The 19,155-nt window shown below is 39.8% G+C and overlaps 1 protein-coding gene across 1 annotated transcript in view; it reads left to right on the forward strand.

Moving 5' to 3' along the window:
• Positions 1-19,155, forward strand: part of RGS9 (regulator of G protein signaling 9) — a 474,238-nt gene that overhangs the window by 292,752 nt on the left and 162,331 nt on the right. The window contains 1 exon segment of the mRNA XM_053707768.1: positions 1,242-1,268. Coding sequence (XP_053563743.1) covers positions 1,242-1,268 — 27 coding nt within the window.

A 19,155-nucleotide genomic window follows, 5' to 3' on the forward strand; every position in this document is an offset into this window, starting at 1 on the left:
AGAATGAAAATGAAGTATCACAGAAAAAAGATGCCAGAATAAAACACCAAAATGTCTTAAAATCCACCAGTCATTTCTGAGCCCACAAATCATTTGAAAAAATAAACTCTTGATAGTAGAGCAGCTCTGAAATCTTCAACCTCTCTCCTTAGAGGCCAATAACAAACTGGAGAGGAAGTGGGAGGGACTAAAGCTCTGTCAGAGTTCTTGACCTCCTCCTGATAGGCTGGAATATATCCCACATGTTATGAAATTATGGACTCTCATCAGCTAAAAAGAAAATCTTCTTTCAGATGTGAAGTACATGTCTGCTAATTCTGAACACAAGCACAAGGGATCCTAGGGAAGCTTTTGTCTTTTTAGAAAAAACGAACACTAACCCCCGAAGATCCACTTACAGACCCGACATCCATTCTCATCCAAGCGGCAAGAAGTCCTCAACGAAGCTGTTCCAATCAGCCAATAGAATGCGAGTTCAATCCTATTGGCTGATTGGATCAGCCAATAGGATTGAAGCTCAATCCTATTGGCTAATTGCTTCAACCAATAGGATTTTTTCACATTTAATTCCGATTGGCTGATAGAATTCTATCAGCCAATCGGAATTCAAGGGATGCCATCTTGGATGACATCACTTAAAGGAACCTTCATTCGAAAAGAGCCGTGGAAAGAAGAGGATGCTCCACCTCTTCTTTCCACGGCTCTTTTCGAATGTCTTGAAGATGGAGCTGCTCCATACCGGATGTCTTGAAAATGGAGATGCTCCGCGCCAGATGGATGAAGATAGAAGATGCCGTCTGGATGAAGACTTCTGCCCGTGTGGAGGACCACTTCTTGCCGCTTGGATGAAGACTTCTCCCGGCTTCGTTAGGGTTTGGGTGAAAAAAGATCTAAATTCCCTTTTAAGGGCAATGCCCATACAAATGCCCTTTTCAGGGCAATGGGGAGCTTAGGTTTTTTTAGTTAGGATTTTATTTGGGGGGTTTGGTTGTGTGGGCAGTAAGTTTTACTGTTGGGGGGGTGTTTGTATTTTTTTTACAGGTAAAAAAACTGATTTATTTGGGGCAATGCCCCACAAATAGCCCTTTTAAGGGCTATTGGCAGTTTAGTTTAGGCTAGGTTTTTTTTTTTTTTTTGGGGGGGGGGGCTTTTTATTTTGATAGGGATATTAGATTAGGTGTAATTAGTTTAAATATTTGATCATTTCTTTTTTATTTTGTGTAATTTAGGCCTAGATTTAGAGTTCGGCGGTAGCCGTCAAAACCAGCGTTAGAGGCTCCTAACGCTGGTTTTGGGCGCCCGCTGGTATTTGGAGTCAGTGATTAAAGGGTCTAACGCTCACTTTTCAGCCGCGACTTTTCCATACCGCAGATCCCCCTACGCCATTTGCGTAGCCTATCTTTTCAATGGGATCTTTCTAACGCTGGTATTTAGAGTCGTTTCTGCAGTGAGCGTTAGAGCTCTAACGACAAGATTCCAGCCGCCTGAAAATAGCAGGAGTTAAGAGCTTTCTGGCTAACGCCGGTTTATAAAGCTCTTAACTACTGTACCCTAAAGTACACTAACACCCATAAACTACCTATGTACCCCTAAACCGAGGTCCCCCCACACCGCCGCCACTCGATTAAAATTTTTAACCCCTAATCTGCCGACCGCCACCTACGTTATATTTATGTACCCCTAATCTGCTGCCCCTAACCCCGCCGACCCCTGTATTATATTTATTCACCCCTAACCTGCCCCCCACAACGTCGCCGCCAGCTACTTACAATAATTAACCCCTAATCTTCCGACCGCAAATCGCCGCCACCTACGTTATCCCTATGTACCCCTAATCTGCTGCCCCTAACACCGCCGACCCCTATATTATATTTATTAACCCCTAATCTGCCCCCCTCAACGTCGCCGACACCTGCCTACACTTATTAACCCCTAATCTGCCGAGCGGACCTGAGCGCTACTATAATAAAGTTATTAACCCCTAATCCGCCTCACTAACCCTATCATAAATAGTATTAACCCCTAATCTGCCCTCCCTAACATCGCCGACACCTACCTTCAATTATTAACCCCTAAACTTCCGATCGGAGCTCACCGCTATTCTAATAAATGGATTAACCCCTAAAGCTAAGTCTAACCCTAACACTAACACCCCCCTAAGTTAAATATAATTTTTATCTAACGAAATAAATTAACTCTTATTAAATAACTTATTCCTATTTAAAGCTAAATACTTACCTGTAAAATAAATCCTAATATAGCTACAATATAAATTATAATTATATTATAGCTATTTTAGGATTAATATTTATTTTACAGGCAACTTTGTAATTATTTTAACCAGGTACAATAGCTATTAAATAGTTAAGAACTATTTAATAGTTACCTAGTTAAAATAATAACAAATTTACCTGTAAAATAAATCCTAACCTAAGTTATAATTAAACCTAACACTACCCTATCAATAAAATAATTAAATAAACTACCTACAATTACCTACAATTAACCTAACACTACACTATCAATAAATTAATTAAACACAATTGCTACAAATAAATACAATTAAATAAACTAGCTAAAGTACAAAAAATAAAAAAGAACTAAGTTACAGAAAATAAAAAAATATTTACAAACATAAGAAAAATATTACAACAATTTTAAACTAATTACACCTACTCTAAGCCCCCTAATAAAATAACAAAGCCCCCCAAAATAAAAAATTCCCTACCCTATTCTAAATTAAAAAAGTTACAAGCTCTTTTACCTTACCAGCCCTGAACAGGGCCCTTTGCGGGGCATGCCCCAAGAATTTCAGCTCTTTTGCCTGTAAAAGAATAAATACAATACCCCCCCCCCCAACATTACAACCCACCACCCACATACCCCTAATCTAACCCAAACCCCCCTTAAATAAACCTAACACTAAGCCCCTGAAGATCTTCCTACCTTGTCTTCACCATCCAGGTATCACCGATCCGTCCTGGCTCCAAGATCTTCATCCAACCCAAGCGGGGGTTGGCGATCCATAATCCGGTGCTCCAAAGTCTTCCTCCTATCCGGCAAGAAGAGGACATCCGGACCGGCAAACATCTTCTCCAAGCGGCATCTTCGATCTTCTTCCATCCGGTGCGGAGCGGGTCCATCTTGAAGCAGGCGACGCGGATCCAACCTCTTCTTCCGATGTCTCCCGACTAATGACGGTTCCTTTAAGGGACGTCATCCAAGATGGCGTCCCTCGAATTCCGATTGGCTGATAGGATTCTATCAGCCAATCGGAATTAAGGTAGGAATTTTCTGATTGGCTGATGGAATCAGCCAATCAGAATCAAGTTCAATCCGATTGGCTGATCCAATCAGCCAATCAGATTGAGCTCGCATTCTATTGGCTGTTCCGATCAGCCAATAGAATGCGAGCTCAATCTGATTGGCTGATGGGATCGGCCAATCGGATTGAACTTGATTCTGATTGGCTGATTCCATCAGCCAATCAGAAAATTCCTACCTTAATTCCGATTGGCTGATAGAATCCTATCAGCCAATCGGAATTCGAGGGACGCCATCTTGGATGACGTCCCTTAAAGGAACCGTCATTAGTCGGGAGACATCGGAAGAAGAGGATGGATCCGCGTCGCCTGCTTCAAGATGGACCCGCTCCGCACCGGATGGAAGAAGATCGAAGATGCCGCTTGGAGAAGATGTTTGCCGGTCCGGATGTCCTCTTCTTGCCGGATAGGAGGAAGACTTTGGAGCACCGGATTATGGATCGCCAACCTCCGCTTGGGTTGGATGAAGATCTTGGAGCCAGGACGGATCGGTGATACCTGGATGGTGAAGACAAGGTAGGAAGATCTTCAGGGGCTTAGTGTTAGGTTTATTTAAGGGGGGTTTGGGTTAGATTAGGGGTATGTGGGTGGTGGGTTGTAATGTTGGGGGGGGGGTATTGTATTTATTCTTTTACAGGCAAAAGAGCTGAAATTCTTGGGGCATGCCACGCAAAGGGCCCTGTTCAGGGCTGGTAAGGTAAAAGGGCTTGTAACTTTTTTAATTTAGAATAGGGTAGGGAATTTTTTATTTTGGGGGGCTTTGTTATTTTATTAGGGGGCTTAGAGTAGGTGTAATTAGTTTAAAATTGTTGTAATATTTTTCTTATGTTTGTAAATATTTTTTTATTTTCTGTAACTTAGTTCTTTTTTATTTTTTGTACTTTAGCTAGTTTATTTAATTGTATTTATTTGTAGCAATTGTGTTTAATTAATTTATTGATAGTGTAGTGTTAGGTTAATTGTAGGTAATTGTAGGTAGTTTATTTAATTATTTTATTGATAGGGTAGTGTTAGGTTTAATTATAACTTAGGTTAGGATTTATTTTACAGGTAAATTTGTTATTATTTTAACTAGGTAACTATTAAATAGTTCTTAACTATTTAATAGCTATTGTACCTGGTTAAAATAATTACAAAGTTGCCTGTAAAATAAATATTAATCCTAAAATAGCTATAATATAATTATAATTTATATTGTAGCTATATTAGGATTTATTTTACAGGTAAGTATTTAGCTTTAAATAGGAATAAGTTATTTAATAAGAGTTAATTTATTTCGTTAGATAAAAATTATATTTAACTTAGGGGGGTGTTAGTGTTAGGGTTAGACTTAGCTTTAGGGGTTAATCCATTTATTAGAATAGCGGTGAGCTCCGATCGGAAGTTTAGGGGTTAATAATTGAAGGTAGGTGTCGGCGATGTTAGGGAGGGCAGATTAGGGGTTAATACTATTTATGATAGGGTTAGTGAGGCGGATTAGGGGTTAATAACTTTATTATAGTAGCGCTCAGGTCCGCTCGGCAGATTAGGGGTTAATAAGTGTAGGTAGGTGTCGGCGACGTTGTGGGGGGCAGATTAGGGGTTAATAAATATAACATAGGGGTCGGCGATGTTAGGGCAGCAGATTAGGGGTACATAGGGATAACGTAGGTGGCGGCGTTTTACGGAGCGGCAGATTAGGGGTTAAAAGTGTAATGCAGGGGTCAGCGATAGCGTGGGCGGCAGATTAGGGGTTAATAAGTGTAAGGCTAGGGGTGTTTAGACTCGGGGTACATGTTAGGGTGTTAGGTGCAGACGTAGGAAGTGTTTCCCCATAGGAAACAATGGGGCTGCGTTAGGAGCTGAACGCTGCTTTTTTGCAGGTGTTAGGTTTTTTTTCAGCTCAAACAGCCCCATTGTTTCCTATGGGAGAATCGTGCACGAGCACGTTTTTGATGCCGGCCGCGTCCGTAAGCAGCTCTGGTATTGAGAGTTGCATTTGCGGTAAAAATGCTCTACGCTCCTTTTTTGGAGCCTAACGCAGCATTTGTTTGAACTCTCGATACCAGAGTTAAATTTATGGTGCGGCCAGAAAAAAACCCGCGGAGCGTTAACAGCCCTTTTACCGCCGAACTCTAAATCTAGGCCTCAGTGTTTGTTTTTTTTGTAATTTAGTTAATTGTATTTAATAAATGTAATTTATTTAATTGTAGTCTAAGGTTAGGTGTTAGTGTAACTAAGGTTAGGTTTTATTTCACAGGTAAATTTGTATTTATTTTAGCTAGGTAGTTAGTAAATAGTTAATAACTATTTACTAACTAGTTTACCAAGTTAAAATAAATACAAACTTAGCTGTGAAATAAAAATAAAACCTTTAGATAGATACAATGTAACTATTAGTTATATTGTAGCTAGCTTAGGGTTTATTTTACAGGTAAGTATTTAGTTTTAAATAGGAATTATTTAGTTATTAATAGTAGGTTTTATTTAGATTTATTTTAATTACATTAAAGTTAGTGGGTGTTAGGGTTAGACTTAGGGTTAGGGGTTAATAACTTTAGTATAGTGGCGGCGACGTTGGGGACGGAAGATTAGGGGTTAATAAATGTAGGTAGGTGGCGACGATGTTAGGGGCGGCAGATTAGGGGTCAATAAGTGTAATGTAGGTGTCGGCGGTATTGGGGCGGCAGATTAGGGGTTAATAAGTGTAATGTAGGTGTTGGTGATGTCGGAGGCGGCAGATTAGGGGTGTTTAGACTCAGGGTTCATGTTAGGGTGTTAGGTGTAAACATAAATTTAGTTTCCCCATAGGAATCAATGGTTTACGCTCCTTTATTGCAGGTGTTAAGCTTTTTTTTTAGCCGGCTCTCCCCATTGATCTCTATGGGGAAATCGTGCATGAGCACGTAAAACCAGCTCAAAGCAGTGCTGGTATTGGAGTGCAGTAGGGAGCTCAATTTTGCTTTACGCTCACTTATTGCCTGCTAACGCCGGGTTTTTGCAAACCTGTAATAGCAGCGCTGTAGGGAGGTGAGCGGTGGCAATAACTTGCGCAAGTTAGTACCAAGCAGCTCTTACCGCAAAACTCGTAATCTAGCCGATAGTTTTGTTAGTCAAATTTTAGAATTTGGGCTTTCTCTTGTAAGGTGTATCCAGTCCACGGATCATCCATTACTTGTGGGATATTCTCATTCCCAACAGGAAGTTGCAAGAGGACACCCACAACAGAGCTGTAATATAGCTCCTCCCCTAACTGTCATAGCCAGTCATTCTCTTGCAACTCTCAACAAGCAAGGACGTTGTAGGAGAGAGTGGTTAAATATAGCTAGTTTATTTTCTTCAATCAAAAGTTTGTTATTTTTAAATAGTACCGGAGTTGTGCTATTTTATCTCAGGCAGTAAATAGAAGAAGAATCTGCCTGAGGTTTCTATGATCTTAGCAGGTTGTAACTAAGATCCATTGCTATTCTCACATATGTCTGAGGGGATTACACAGATGAGGTAACTTCAGCGAGAGAATGGCGTGCAGTTTATTCTGCTATGAGGTATGTGCAGTTAGAATTTTTTCTAGAGATGGAAAACACTAGAAAATGCTGCTGATACCGGATTAATGTAAGTTAAGCCTGAATACAGTGATTTAATAACGACTGGTATCATGCTTACTCCCAGGGGTAATACCCTTATGATATTTACAATATAAAATGTTTGCTGGCATGTTTAATCATTTTTATATATGCTTTGGTGATAAAACTTTATTGGGGCCTAGTTTTTTCCACATGGCTGGCTTTAATTTTGACTAGAAACAATTTCCACTGTTGTAGTATAAAAGTTACAGTTGGTGCAGTTAAAATTACAAACTGTGACATCCAGCTTCCCTCAAAGGCCCTCTGAATGCTATAGGACACTCTAAAGGGCCCAAAGGCTTTCCAAAGTCGTTTATTGGGGAAGGTAGGGCCACAGCTTGCTGTGGCAGTTGGTTGTGACTGTTAAAAAACGTCTATTTCGTTTTTTTTATCCGTTTTTTGAACTAAGGGGTTAATCATCCATTTGCAAGTGGGTGCAATGCTCTGTTAGCCTATTATACACACTGTAAAAATTTCGTTTGATTTACTGCATTTTTTCACTGTTTTTCAAATTCTGACAAATTTGTTTCTCTTAAAGGCACAGTACCGTTTTTTATATTTGCTTGTTAACTTGATTTAAAGTGTTTTCCAAGCTTGCTAGTCTCATTGCTATTCTGTATAAACATGTCTGACATAGAAGAAACTCCTTGTTTATTATGTTTAAAAGCCATGGTGGGACCCCTTCTTAGAATGTGTACCAAATGTACTGATTTCATTTTATGCAATAAAGATCATTTTCTGTCTTTAAAAAATGTATCACCAGAGGAATCTGACGAGGGGGAAGTTATGCCGACTAACTTTCCCCACGTGTCAGACCCTTTGACTCCCGCTTAAGGGACTCACGCTCAAATGGCGCCAAGTACATCTAGGGCGCCCATAGCGTTTACTTTACAAGACATGGCGGCAGTCATGGATAATACACTGTCAGCTGTATTAGCCAGACTACCTGAACTTAGAGGTAAGCGAGATAGCTCTGGGGTGAGACAAAATGCAGAGCATACTGACGCTTTAAGAACCATGTCTGATACTGCCTCACAATATGCAGAAGCTGAGGAAAGAGAGCTTCAGTCAGTGGGTGATGTTAATGACTCAGGAAAGATACCTGATTCTAATATTTCTACATTTAAATTTAAGCTTGAACACCTCCGTGTGTTGCTTAGGGAGGTTTTAGATGCTCTGAATGACTGTGATACCATTGCAGTGCCAGAGAAATTGTGTAGACTGGATAAATACTTTGCAGTGCTGGTGTGTACTGATGTTTTTCCAAATACCTAAAAGGTTTACAGAAATTATTAATAAGGAATGGGATAGACCAGGTGTGCCGTTCTCTTCCCCTCCTATTTTTAGAAAAATGTTTCCAATAGACGCCACCACATGGGACTTATGGTAGACAGTCCCTAAGGTGGAGGGAGCAGTTTCTACTCTAGTAAAGCGTACTACTATCCCTGTCGAGGACAGTTGTGCTTTTTTTTTTAGATCCAATGGATAAAAAATTAGAGGTTACATTAAGAAAATATTTATTCAACAAGGTTTTATCCTACAGCCCCTTGTATGCATTGCCCCTGTCACTGCTGCTGCGGCGCACTGGTTTGAGTCTCTGGAAGAGGCTTTACAGGTAGCGACTCCATTGGATGACATACTTGGCAAACGTAGAGCACTTAAGCTAGCCAATTCTTTTATTCTGATGCCATTGTTCATTTGACTAAACTAACGGCTAAGAATTCTGGTTTTGCTATACAGGCGCGCAGAGCGCTATGGCTTAGATCATGGTCAGCTGACGTGACTTCAAAATCTAAGCTACTTAACATTCCCTTCAAGGGGCAGACCCTATTCGGGCCTGGTTGAAGGAGATTATTGCTGATATCACTGGAGGAAAAGGTCATGCCCTTCCTCAGGACAGGTCCAAATCTAGGGCCAAACAGTCTAAATTTCGTGCCTTTGAAAACTTCAAGGCAGGTGCGGCATCAACTTCCTCTAATAATAAACAAGAGGGAACTTTTGCTCAATCCAAGACGGTCTGGAGACCAAACCTGACATGGAAAAAAGGTAAGCAGGTAAAAAAGCCTGCTGCTGCCTCTAAGACAGCATGAAGGAACGACCCCCTATCCGGAACGGATCTAGTAGGGGGCAGACTTTCACTCTTTGCCCAGGCGTGGGCAAGAGATGTTCAGGATCCCTGGGCGTTGGAAATTATATCCCAGGGATATCTTCTGGACTTCAAAGCTTCCCCCCCAAAAGGGAGATTTCACCTTTCACAATTATCTGCACACCAGATAAAGAGAGAGGCATTCTTACACTGTGTACGAGTCCTCCTAGTTATGGGAGTGATCCATCCAGTTCCAAAGGAGGAACAGGGACAGGGTTTTTACTCAAATCTGTTTGTGGTTCCCAAAAAAGAGGGAACCTTCAGACCAATTTTGGATCTAAAGATCTTAAACAAATTCCTCAAAGTTCCGTCGTTCAAGATGGAAACTATTCGTACCATCCTACCACTGATCCAGGAGGGTCAATATATGACTACAGTGGATCTAAAGGATGCTTATCTTCACATTCCGATACACAAAGATCATCATCGGTTTCTCAGGTTTGCCTTTTAAGACAGGCATTACCAGTTGTAGCTCTTCCCTTGGGATTAGCTACAGCCCCAAGAATCTTTACAAAGGTTCTAGGGTCACTTATGGCGTTCCTAAGGCCGCGGGGCATAGCAGTAGCCCCTTATTGAGACGACATCCTGATACAGGCGTCAAACTTCCAAATTGCCAAGTCTCATACGGACGTAGTACTGGCATTTCTGTGATCGCATGGGTGGAAAGTGAACGAGGAAAAGAGTTCTCCATCCCCACTCACAAGAGTTTCCTTTCTAGGGACTCTGATAGATTCTGTAGAAATGAAAATTCACCTGATGGAGTCCAGGTTATCAAAGCTTCTAAATTCCTGCCGGGTTCTTCATTCCATTCCGCGCCCTTCGGTGGTTCAGTGTATGGAAGGTAGCGGCAATGGACATAGTGCCGTTTGCACGCTTACATCTCAGACCGCTGCAACTATGCATGCTCAGTCAGTGGAGCGGGGATTACACAGATTTGTCCCCTCAACTGAATCTGGACCAAGAGACCAGGGATTCTCTTCTCTGGTGGCTATCTCGGGTCCATCTGTCCAAAGGTATGACCTTTCGCAGGCCAGATTGGACAATTGTTACGACAGATGCCAGCCTTCTAGGTTGGGGTGCAGTCTGGAACTCCCTGAAGGCTCAGGGATTGTGGACTCAGGAGGAGTCTCTCCTTCCATTAAATATTCTGGAACTAAGAGCGATATTCAAGGCTCTTCAGGCTTGGCCTCAGTTAGCAACTCTGAGGTACATCAGATTTCAGTCGGACAACATCACGACTGTAGCTTACATCAACCATCAAGGGGGAACGAGAAGTTCCCTAGAGATGTTAGAAGTTTAAAAAATAATTCGCTGGGCAGAGATTCACTCTTGCCACCTATCAGCTATCCATATCCCAGGTGTAGAGCACTGGGAGGCGGATTTTCTAAGTCGTCAGACTTTTAATCCGGGAGAGTGGGAACTCCATCCGGAGGCATTTGCACAACTGATTCATCGTTGGGGCAAACCAGAACTGGATCTCATGGCGTCTCGCCAGAACGCCAAGCTTCCGTGTTACGGATCCAGGTCCAGGGATCCCAAGGCGACACTGATAGATGCTCTTGCAGCGCCCTGGTCTTTCAACCTGGCTTATGTGTTTCCACCGTTTCCTCTGCTCCCTCGACTGATTGCCAAGATCAAGCAGGAGAGAGCATCGGTGATTCTGATAGCACCTGCGTGGCCACTCAGGACCTGGTATGCAGATCTAGTGGACATGTCATCCTTTCCACCATGGTCTCTGCCTCTGAAACAGGACCTTCTACTTCAGGGTCCTTTCAACCATCCAAATCTAATTTCTCTGAGGCTGACTGCCTGGAGATTGAACGCTTGATTTTATCAAAGCGTGGCTTCTCCGAGTCAGTTATTGATACCTTAAGACAGGCACGAAAGCCTGTCACCAGGAAAATTTACCATAAGGTATGGCGTAGATATCTTTATTGGTGTGGTCAGGATTGCTAGGATATTATCTTTTCTCCAAGAAGGTTTGGAAAAAGGATTGTCAGCTAGTTAAGCGTCTGGCAGATGTTCCAGACGTTCAGGCATTTTGTCAGGCTTTAGTTAGAATCAAGCCTGTGTTTAAACCTGTTGCTCCACCATGGAGCTTAAACTTGGTTCTTAAGGTTCTTCAAGGAGTTCCGTTTGAACCTCTTCATTCCATAGATATCAAGCTTTTATCTTGGAAAGTTCTTTTTTTGGTAGCTATTTCCTCGGCTCGTAGAGTCTCTGAGCTATCTGCCTTACAATGTAATTCTCCTTATCTGATTTTTCATACGGATAAGGTAGTCCTACGTACCAAACCTGGGTTCTTACCTACGGTGGTATCTAACAAGAATATCAATCAAGAGATTGTTGTTCCATCCTTGTGTTACACAATTTGGATGTGGTCCGTGCTTTAAAGTTTTACTTACAAGCTACTAAAGATTTTCGTCAAACATCTGCTTTGTTTGTTATCTACTCTGGACAGAGGAGAGGTCAAAAGGCTTCGGCAACCTCTTTTTCTTTTTGACTAAGAAGCTTAATCCGCTTAGCCTATGAGACTGGTGGACAGCAACCTCCTAAAAGGATTACAGCTCATTCCACTAGAGCTGTGTCTTCCACTTGGGCCTTTAAAAATTAGGCTTCTTTTGATCAGATTTGCAAGGCGACGACTTGGTCTTCGCTTCATATTTTACAAATTTGATACTTTTGCTTCTTCGGAGGCTATATTTGGGAGAAAGGTTTTACGGGCAGTGGTTCCTTCCATTTAAGTTCCTGCCTTGTACCTCCCTTCATCCGTGTACTTTAGCTTTGGTATTGGTATCCAACAAGTAATGGATGATCCGTGGACTGGATACACCTTACAAGAGAAAACACAATTTATGCTTACCTGATAAATTTATTTCTCTTGTGGTGTATCCAGTCCATGGCCCGCCCTGTCATTTTAAGGCAGGTAATTTTTAAATTTAAACTACAGTAACCACTGCACCCTATGGTTCCTCCTTTCTCAGCTTGTTTTCGGTCGAATGACTGGCTATGACAGTTAGGGGAGGAGCTATATTACAGCTCTGCTGTGGGTGTCCTCTTGCAACTTCCTGTTGGGAATGAGAATATCCCACAAGTAATGGATGATCCGTGGACTGGATACACCACAAGAGAAATAAATTTTTCAGGTAAGCATAAATTGTGTTTTTCTGCTATACGAAATGAGAGTTACCCCATTGCATTATATTAGAACATAACATTCATAGCTTGCAGAAGTCCTTAAAATTATCAAAACTAATACAAAAGATATTTACATGTTTGGTCTTGGTGGAGTGATACTAAATTGCTCCTTCCCTTCCATTTTCCTTCCTTGTGTAAAACATTTTAGATATTATTTTGAAATGCCTTACTTTCTCATAATGAATTTAAAATGATGTTTAAATATCACAAGTGAGTGATTTAAAGTCCCGTTTTACTGTTTGTTTTTTACTTTATTAAAGGGACATGAAACCCAAAAAATTTCTTTCATGATTCAGATAGAGTATATAATTTCAAACAACTTTCAAATTTACTTCTATTATTTCATTTGCTTCTTTCTCTTGTTATCCTTTGCTGAAATGTTTATCTAGGAAAGTTCATGTGCAGCAGAGAACCTAGGTTCTAGCTGCTGATTGGTGGCTGCATATCTAAACTGATTGTCATTGGCTCACCCATGTGTTCAGTTAGAAACCAGTAGTGCATGGCTGCTCCTTCAACAAATGATACCAAGAGAATAAAACAGATTAGATAATAGAAGTAAATTTGAAAATTGTATTCTCTATCTGAATCATGAAATAATTTTTGGGGGTTTTATGTCCCTTTAAAGTATGCAAAATTACAAAAGAATAATGCTAAAGGGATTCCTCTCAATTGCTTTTGAGTCCTTATCATTCAACAACTACATATTTTATGGCATTTTATACAGTCTCATGCCTTGATAGGGTTCTAATCTTATTCATATTATTGGAACATGGTGGTTAGAGTTAGCCATTAATGACCCACTTGTCAACCTGAAGTAGCCAGTCAAGTACAAGTTGTCTGTGCCTGGTAAATACGTAGTTACCGATCTGCACTGTTTGAACAGTTGTCTTTAAAAACACATGGGCAAATAAAATATAATCCTCATAAAGAGGACAAATACAGATGAATTCTTTTGACCAAAAAAATGAAGGATTTTTAGGGGAAGGGAAGATGAAGAAGGTAGAAGGGACAGGCATCTTGGAGGAGGTATACCATTGGATGAAAGAGTTGTAAGACTATTAAGTTCCACATGTGTTCGGGGTGGGGTCCAGAGGGGTCAGCATATGCTGCCACTAAAGTCACTATTTTTCATGCCAGTGAACCACTATTAGGGGTTTCAAGAAACTTCTAAGGAAATCAAACACCTCATGTTTTGGAGTAAAAATTATGCTTTGTAAACGCACTCCCTTTGAGGCAATTTCTGCAAATCAAATAGCAATTTGCAGCATTTTGAAAACCTTTAACCCCTTAATGACCGAGGACGTGCAGGGTACGTCCTCAAAAAAAAGGCAGTTAACGCCTGAGGACGTACCCTGCACGTCCTCGGTGTGGAAAGCAGCTGGAAGCGATCCTGCGCGCTTCCAGCTGCTTTCCGGTTATTGCAGTGATTCCTCAATATGGAGGCATCCTGCAATAACCATGTATGGCCATCCGATGCAGAGAGAGCCACTCTGTGGCCCTCTCTGCACCGGAGATCGGTGGCGCTTCCTTCGTTGGTGTGTGGGAGCACGACCGGGAGGCGGGTGGCGGCCATAGATGGCCCTGGAGATGTGCAGGGGGGCGGGATCGTGGGCGGGGATGTCCGGGGGCGCGCACGGGCGCGATAATGAGTGGGCGGGCACGTGCACGGGGAGGGAGCGGGTGGGAACGCTGCACTACAGAAAATAGGATTTGGTAATCAGGTTTATACAGCTAATAAAATTTAAAAAAAAAGCTAAATCAGGGGGTGTTGGGTTGGTATGTGGGAGGGAAGCTACACTACAGAAAAAAAACTGTGAAAAAAAAACAGAAAACATTTTTTTCTGCAAACTGGGTACTGGCAGATAGCTGCCAGTACCCAAGATGGCCCCCAAAAAGTCAGAGGGGGACGGTTAGAGAGGTGTTTGGGGGTGATCAGGGAGGTTGGGGGATAAGGGGGATACTACACAGCAGCAAATGTAAATATGCTATACAATTTTAAAAAAACAACAACAAAGATTCCCTTTATTTTTGTACTGGCAGACTTTCTGCCAGTACTTAAGATGGCGGGACAATTGTGGGGTGGGGGAGGGAAGGGAGCTGTTTGGGAGGGATTAGGGGGTGTGATGTGTCAGATGGGAGGCTGATCTCTACACTAAAGCTAAAATTAACCCTGCAAGCTCCCTACAAGCTACCTAATTAACCCCTTCACTGCTAGACATAATACACGTGTGATGCGCAGCGGCATTTAGCGGCCTTCTAATTACCAAAAAGCAATGCCAAAGACATATATGTCTGCTATTTCTGAACAAAGGGGATCCCAGAGAAGCATTTACAGCCATTTGTGCCATAATTGCGCAAGCTGCTTGTAAATGATTTTAGTGAGAAACCTAAAATTGTGAAAAATTTTACGTTTTTTTTCATTTGATCGCATCTGGCGGTGAAATGGTGGCATGAAATATACCAAAATGGGCCTAGATCAATACTTTGGGTTGTCTACTACACTACATTAAAGCTAAAATTAACCCTAGAAGCTCCCTACATGCTCCCTAATTAACCCCTTCACTGCTGGGCATAATACACGTGTGGTGCGCAGTGGCATTTAGCGCCCTTCTAATTACCAAAAAGCAACAACAAAAGCCATACATGTCTGCTATTTCTGAACAGAGGGGATCCCAGAGAAGAATTTACAACCATTTATGCCATAATTGCACAAGTTGTTTGTAAATAATTTCAGTGAGAAACCTAAAGTTATTGAACAAAATTGTGAAAAAGTGAACGATTTTTTTTATTTGATTGCATTTGGCGGTGAAATGGTGGCATGAAATATACCAAAATGGGCCTAGATCAATACTTTTGGGGTGTCTTCTAAAAAAAAATATATGCATGTCAAGTGATATTCAGGGATTCCTCAAAGATATCAGTGTTCCAATGTAACTAGCGCTAATTTTGAAAAAAAGGGGTTTGGAAATAGCAAACTGCTACTTGTATTTATGGCCCTATAACTTGCAAAAAAAGCAAAGAAGATGTAAACATTGGGTATTTCTTAACTCAGGACAAAATTTAGAAACTATTTAGCATGGGTGTTTTTTGGTGGTTGTAGATGTGTAACAGATTTTGGGGGTCAAAGTTAGAAAAAGTGTGGTTTTTTTTCCATTTTTTTCTCATATTATATAATTTTTTTTATAGTTAATTATAAGATATGATGAAAATAATGGTATCTTTAGAAAGTCCACTTAATGGCGAGAAAAACGGTATATAATATGTGTGGGTACAGTAAATGAGTAAGAGGAGAATTACAGCTAAACACAAACACCGCAGAAATGTAAAAATAGCCTTGGTCCCAAACGGACAGAAAATGGAAAAGTGCTGCGGTCATTAAGGGGTTAAAGTGACACTGAACCCAAATTTTTTATTTTGTGATTCAGATAGAGCATGCAATTGTAAGCAACGTTTTAATTTACTCAATTTTTCTTAGTTCTCTTGCTATCTTTATTTGAAAAAGAATGCATATAAGCTTTTTTTATTAGCTCAGAACTCTGAACAGAACTTTTTTATTGGTGGATGAATTTATCCACCAATCAGCAAGAACAACCCAGGTTGTTCACCAAAAATTGGCCGGCATCTAAACTTACATTCTTGCATTTCAAATAAAGATAGCAAGAGAATAAAGAAAATTTGATAATAGGAGTAAATTAGAAAGTTGCTTAAAATTGTATGCTATATCTGAATCAGGAAAGAAAACATTTGGGTTCAGTGTCCCTTTAACATGTTTTATACAACCTTATACTGGGATTAGACTCTACACAAATTGGAATGATGGGACATTTGCGCACTTATAACACACATTCATGTCCATATCATACAAATGTAAATTAAACATTACAAATACTTGGAATCCATAAGCACTTCAGGTATAAATAGAATAGATTATGTACAATAATATAATAAAACAAACGGAAACAAATGAAAAAGATTGATATTTAAGAACAGAAAAATGATTCTTGCTATATTTCTTGAGCGCAGATCTTTTCTGTCTCTTTTGTTTCATCTAGAAGACAGCTTTTAAAAATGTTTTACAGATTTATGTTTTGTAAACTGGATGTTCATGTACTGAGATTTGTTTTTGTATTTTTGCTTGTGAGGTGTGTCCCTGTCAACCAATAAAACAGTGGGCAATCAGGCATTAAAGCCCAGTTGCACCTCCTGTTAGCGTAAAGGGACATGAAACTTTAAAATGAACTTTCATGATTCAGATACAATTTTTTTCATCTAGTTTGCTTTATTCTCTTGCTATCCTTTTTTGAAAAGCATACATAGGTAGGCTCAGGAGCTTGGAGCCAGCTGCTGACTGATGGCTGCACATTTACACTGTATCTCTTATCATGGTATTACCAATGTGTTCAGCTAGTTTTAAGTAGTGCATTGCTGCTGCTTCAATAAAGGATACTAACAGAATGAAGCAAAATTGATAATATAAGTAAATTGGAAAGTTGATAAAATGATATGCTCTATCTAAATCATGAAAGAAACATTTTGGGTTTCATGTCCCTTTAACTAAAGAAGACATATTGTAACTAGACCATGAAACTTGTCACAAATCTATAGATGTAGCTGGCAGTGAGAGCCAAAAGGTGGCATCAAACAGAATTATTGCAAAGTGCAGCTATGTTTTACAGCTTGGACATTGTCAAATGCTATTACCTCCTGTGGTGCCCTATGTGTCAGGGTCCCTTAGCAACAGAAGCAGAAAAAAATATTGTGCAAGGATAAAAACCAAGTCTTGTCTCAAAGTAAATGTAGATGTCATGCTTTGTTGATACTATTTTGGTACAAATTTGCAAGCAGGCTCAATATGATATTATTGTATTAATAATTATTTATATTTACATTTATGCAGTTATAGAACTCCCAAGTCACATGTAATATCCATATTATGTACTGATAGAGATACAGTATTACATAAACTAGAGTAAAATAAATACATAGTTCATATACAAAATAAATAAAACAGATACAGCTAATGATAATGCTTTTCTATATAGACAAGTTATTGGCCACCATAATAAGCAGTTTTATAAAGCACAGTGTACTCTGGTTTTAGATTTTATGAGCCACAAAATTTGCCTTTTCTTTTACAAAGTGTTTATCTTTTTGCAGAAAAAAACTATTGATTACTACAGAAGGGAGGTATGTATACAACGTATTTTGTTTTTTTATACAATAAATATAACTCTGATTAGAGATCTGCTATTTCTATCTAAAGAAGAACGCAATCCCTTCACATCTGTTATATGTGAGTTTTCTAGCTTCACTTGTTCCCCAAGTTTTCTTTGGAAGGGGCAAATAAGCCCCTCTAAATAATGAAATGTGTTAAAGGTAGGCGACAATAATAATGAGGCAGATTATTGCAAAAGGCTCAATGTTGTCTTTTTAGCTGTCCCTAATTTATAAATAATGAGAGCTGTCTGCTAGGTAAAAGTTTGCAATGCAGGGCAAACTACAGAGGGGCAGACCGGTGTGTTTTTAAATATGAATATTATGCTTAAAACAAATCAAATTGCACTGTTTTCAGTGCACTGTACCTTAAGTTCGCTGTCATTTTCCCATGCATATGTTTTTATTTGGTGAAAAGTCACCACTTTTTAACTTGTGAGAAAAAATTGAGAGAACTGTAGAGCGAAAATGTTTATAGAATTACACTGGGATTTGAGAGAAAATTTCATATACACCCTTGGAACGACCATATTCAGCCCATTTTACGAAAAAAACCCATAATTTATGTAAGAACTTACCTGATAAATTAATTTCTTTCATATTGGCAAGAGTTCATGAGCTAGTGAAGTATGGGATATACAATCGTACCAGGAGGGGCAAAGTTTCCCAAACCTCAAAATGCCTATAAATACACCCCTCACCACACCCACAATTCAGTTTAACAAATAGCCAAGTAGTGGGGTGATAAAGAAAGCAGTAAAAAGCATCAACAAAGGAATTTGGAAATAATTGTGCTTTATACAAAAAAATCATAACCACCATAAAAAGAGTGGGCCTCATGGACTCTTGCCAATATGAAATAAATTAATTTATCAGGTAAGTTCTTACATAAATTATGTTTTCTTTCATGTAATTGGCAAGAGTCCATGAGCTAGTGACGTATGGGATAGCAATACCCAAGATGTGGAACTCCACACAAGAGTCACTAGAGAGGGAGGGATAAAATAAAAACAGCCATTTTCCGCTGAAAACATTTAATCCACAACCAGAAAATACGTTTTTCCTCATAAATGAAATAAAAAAAAACTTAAAACATAAGCAGAAGAATCAAACTGAAACAGCTGCCTGAAGAACTTTTCTACGAAATACTGCTTCCGAAGAAACAAATGAAAACAGTAGAATTTAGTAAGTAAATGCAAAGAAGACCAAGTTGCTGCTTTGCAAATCTGATCAACTGAAGCTTCATTCTTAAAAGCCCATGAAGTAGAGAGTGATCTAGTAGAATAAGCTTGAAGACTCAAAAGCTTTAACCAAGATGCCAAGGAAACGGCAGAAGCCTTCTGAACTTTCCTGGAACCAGAAAAGATAACAAATAGACTAGAAGTCTTCCTGAAATCTTTAGTAGCTTCGACATAATATTTCAAAGCTCTTACCACATCCAAAGAATGTAAGGATCTCTCCAAAGAATTGTTAGGATTAGGACACAAAGAAGGGACAATAATTTCTCTATTAATGTTGTTAGAATTCACAACCTTAGGTAAGAATGTTAAATGAAGTCCACAAAACCGCCTTATCCTGATGAAAAATCAGAAAAGGAGATTCACAAGAAAGAGCGGATAATTCAGAAACTCTTCTAGCAGAAGTGATGGCCAAAAGGAACAACACTTTCCAA

Source organism: Bombina bombina, chromosome 1 (assembly GCF_027579735.1).
Source record: "Bombina bombina isolate aBomBom1 chromosome 1, aBomBom1.pri, whole genome shotgun sequence".
Classification (NCBI taxonomy): domain Eukaryota; kingdom Metazoa; phylum Chordata; class Amphibia; order Anura; family Bombinatoridae; genus Bombina; species Bombina bombina.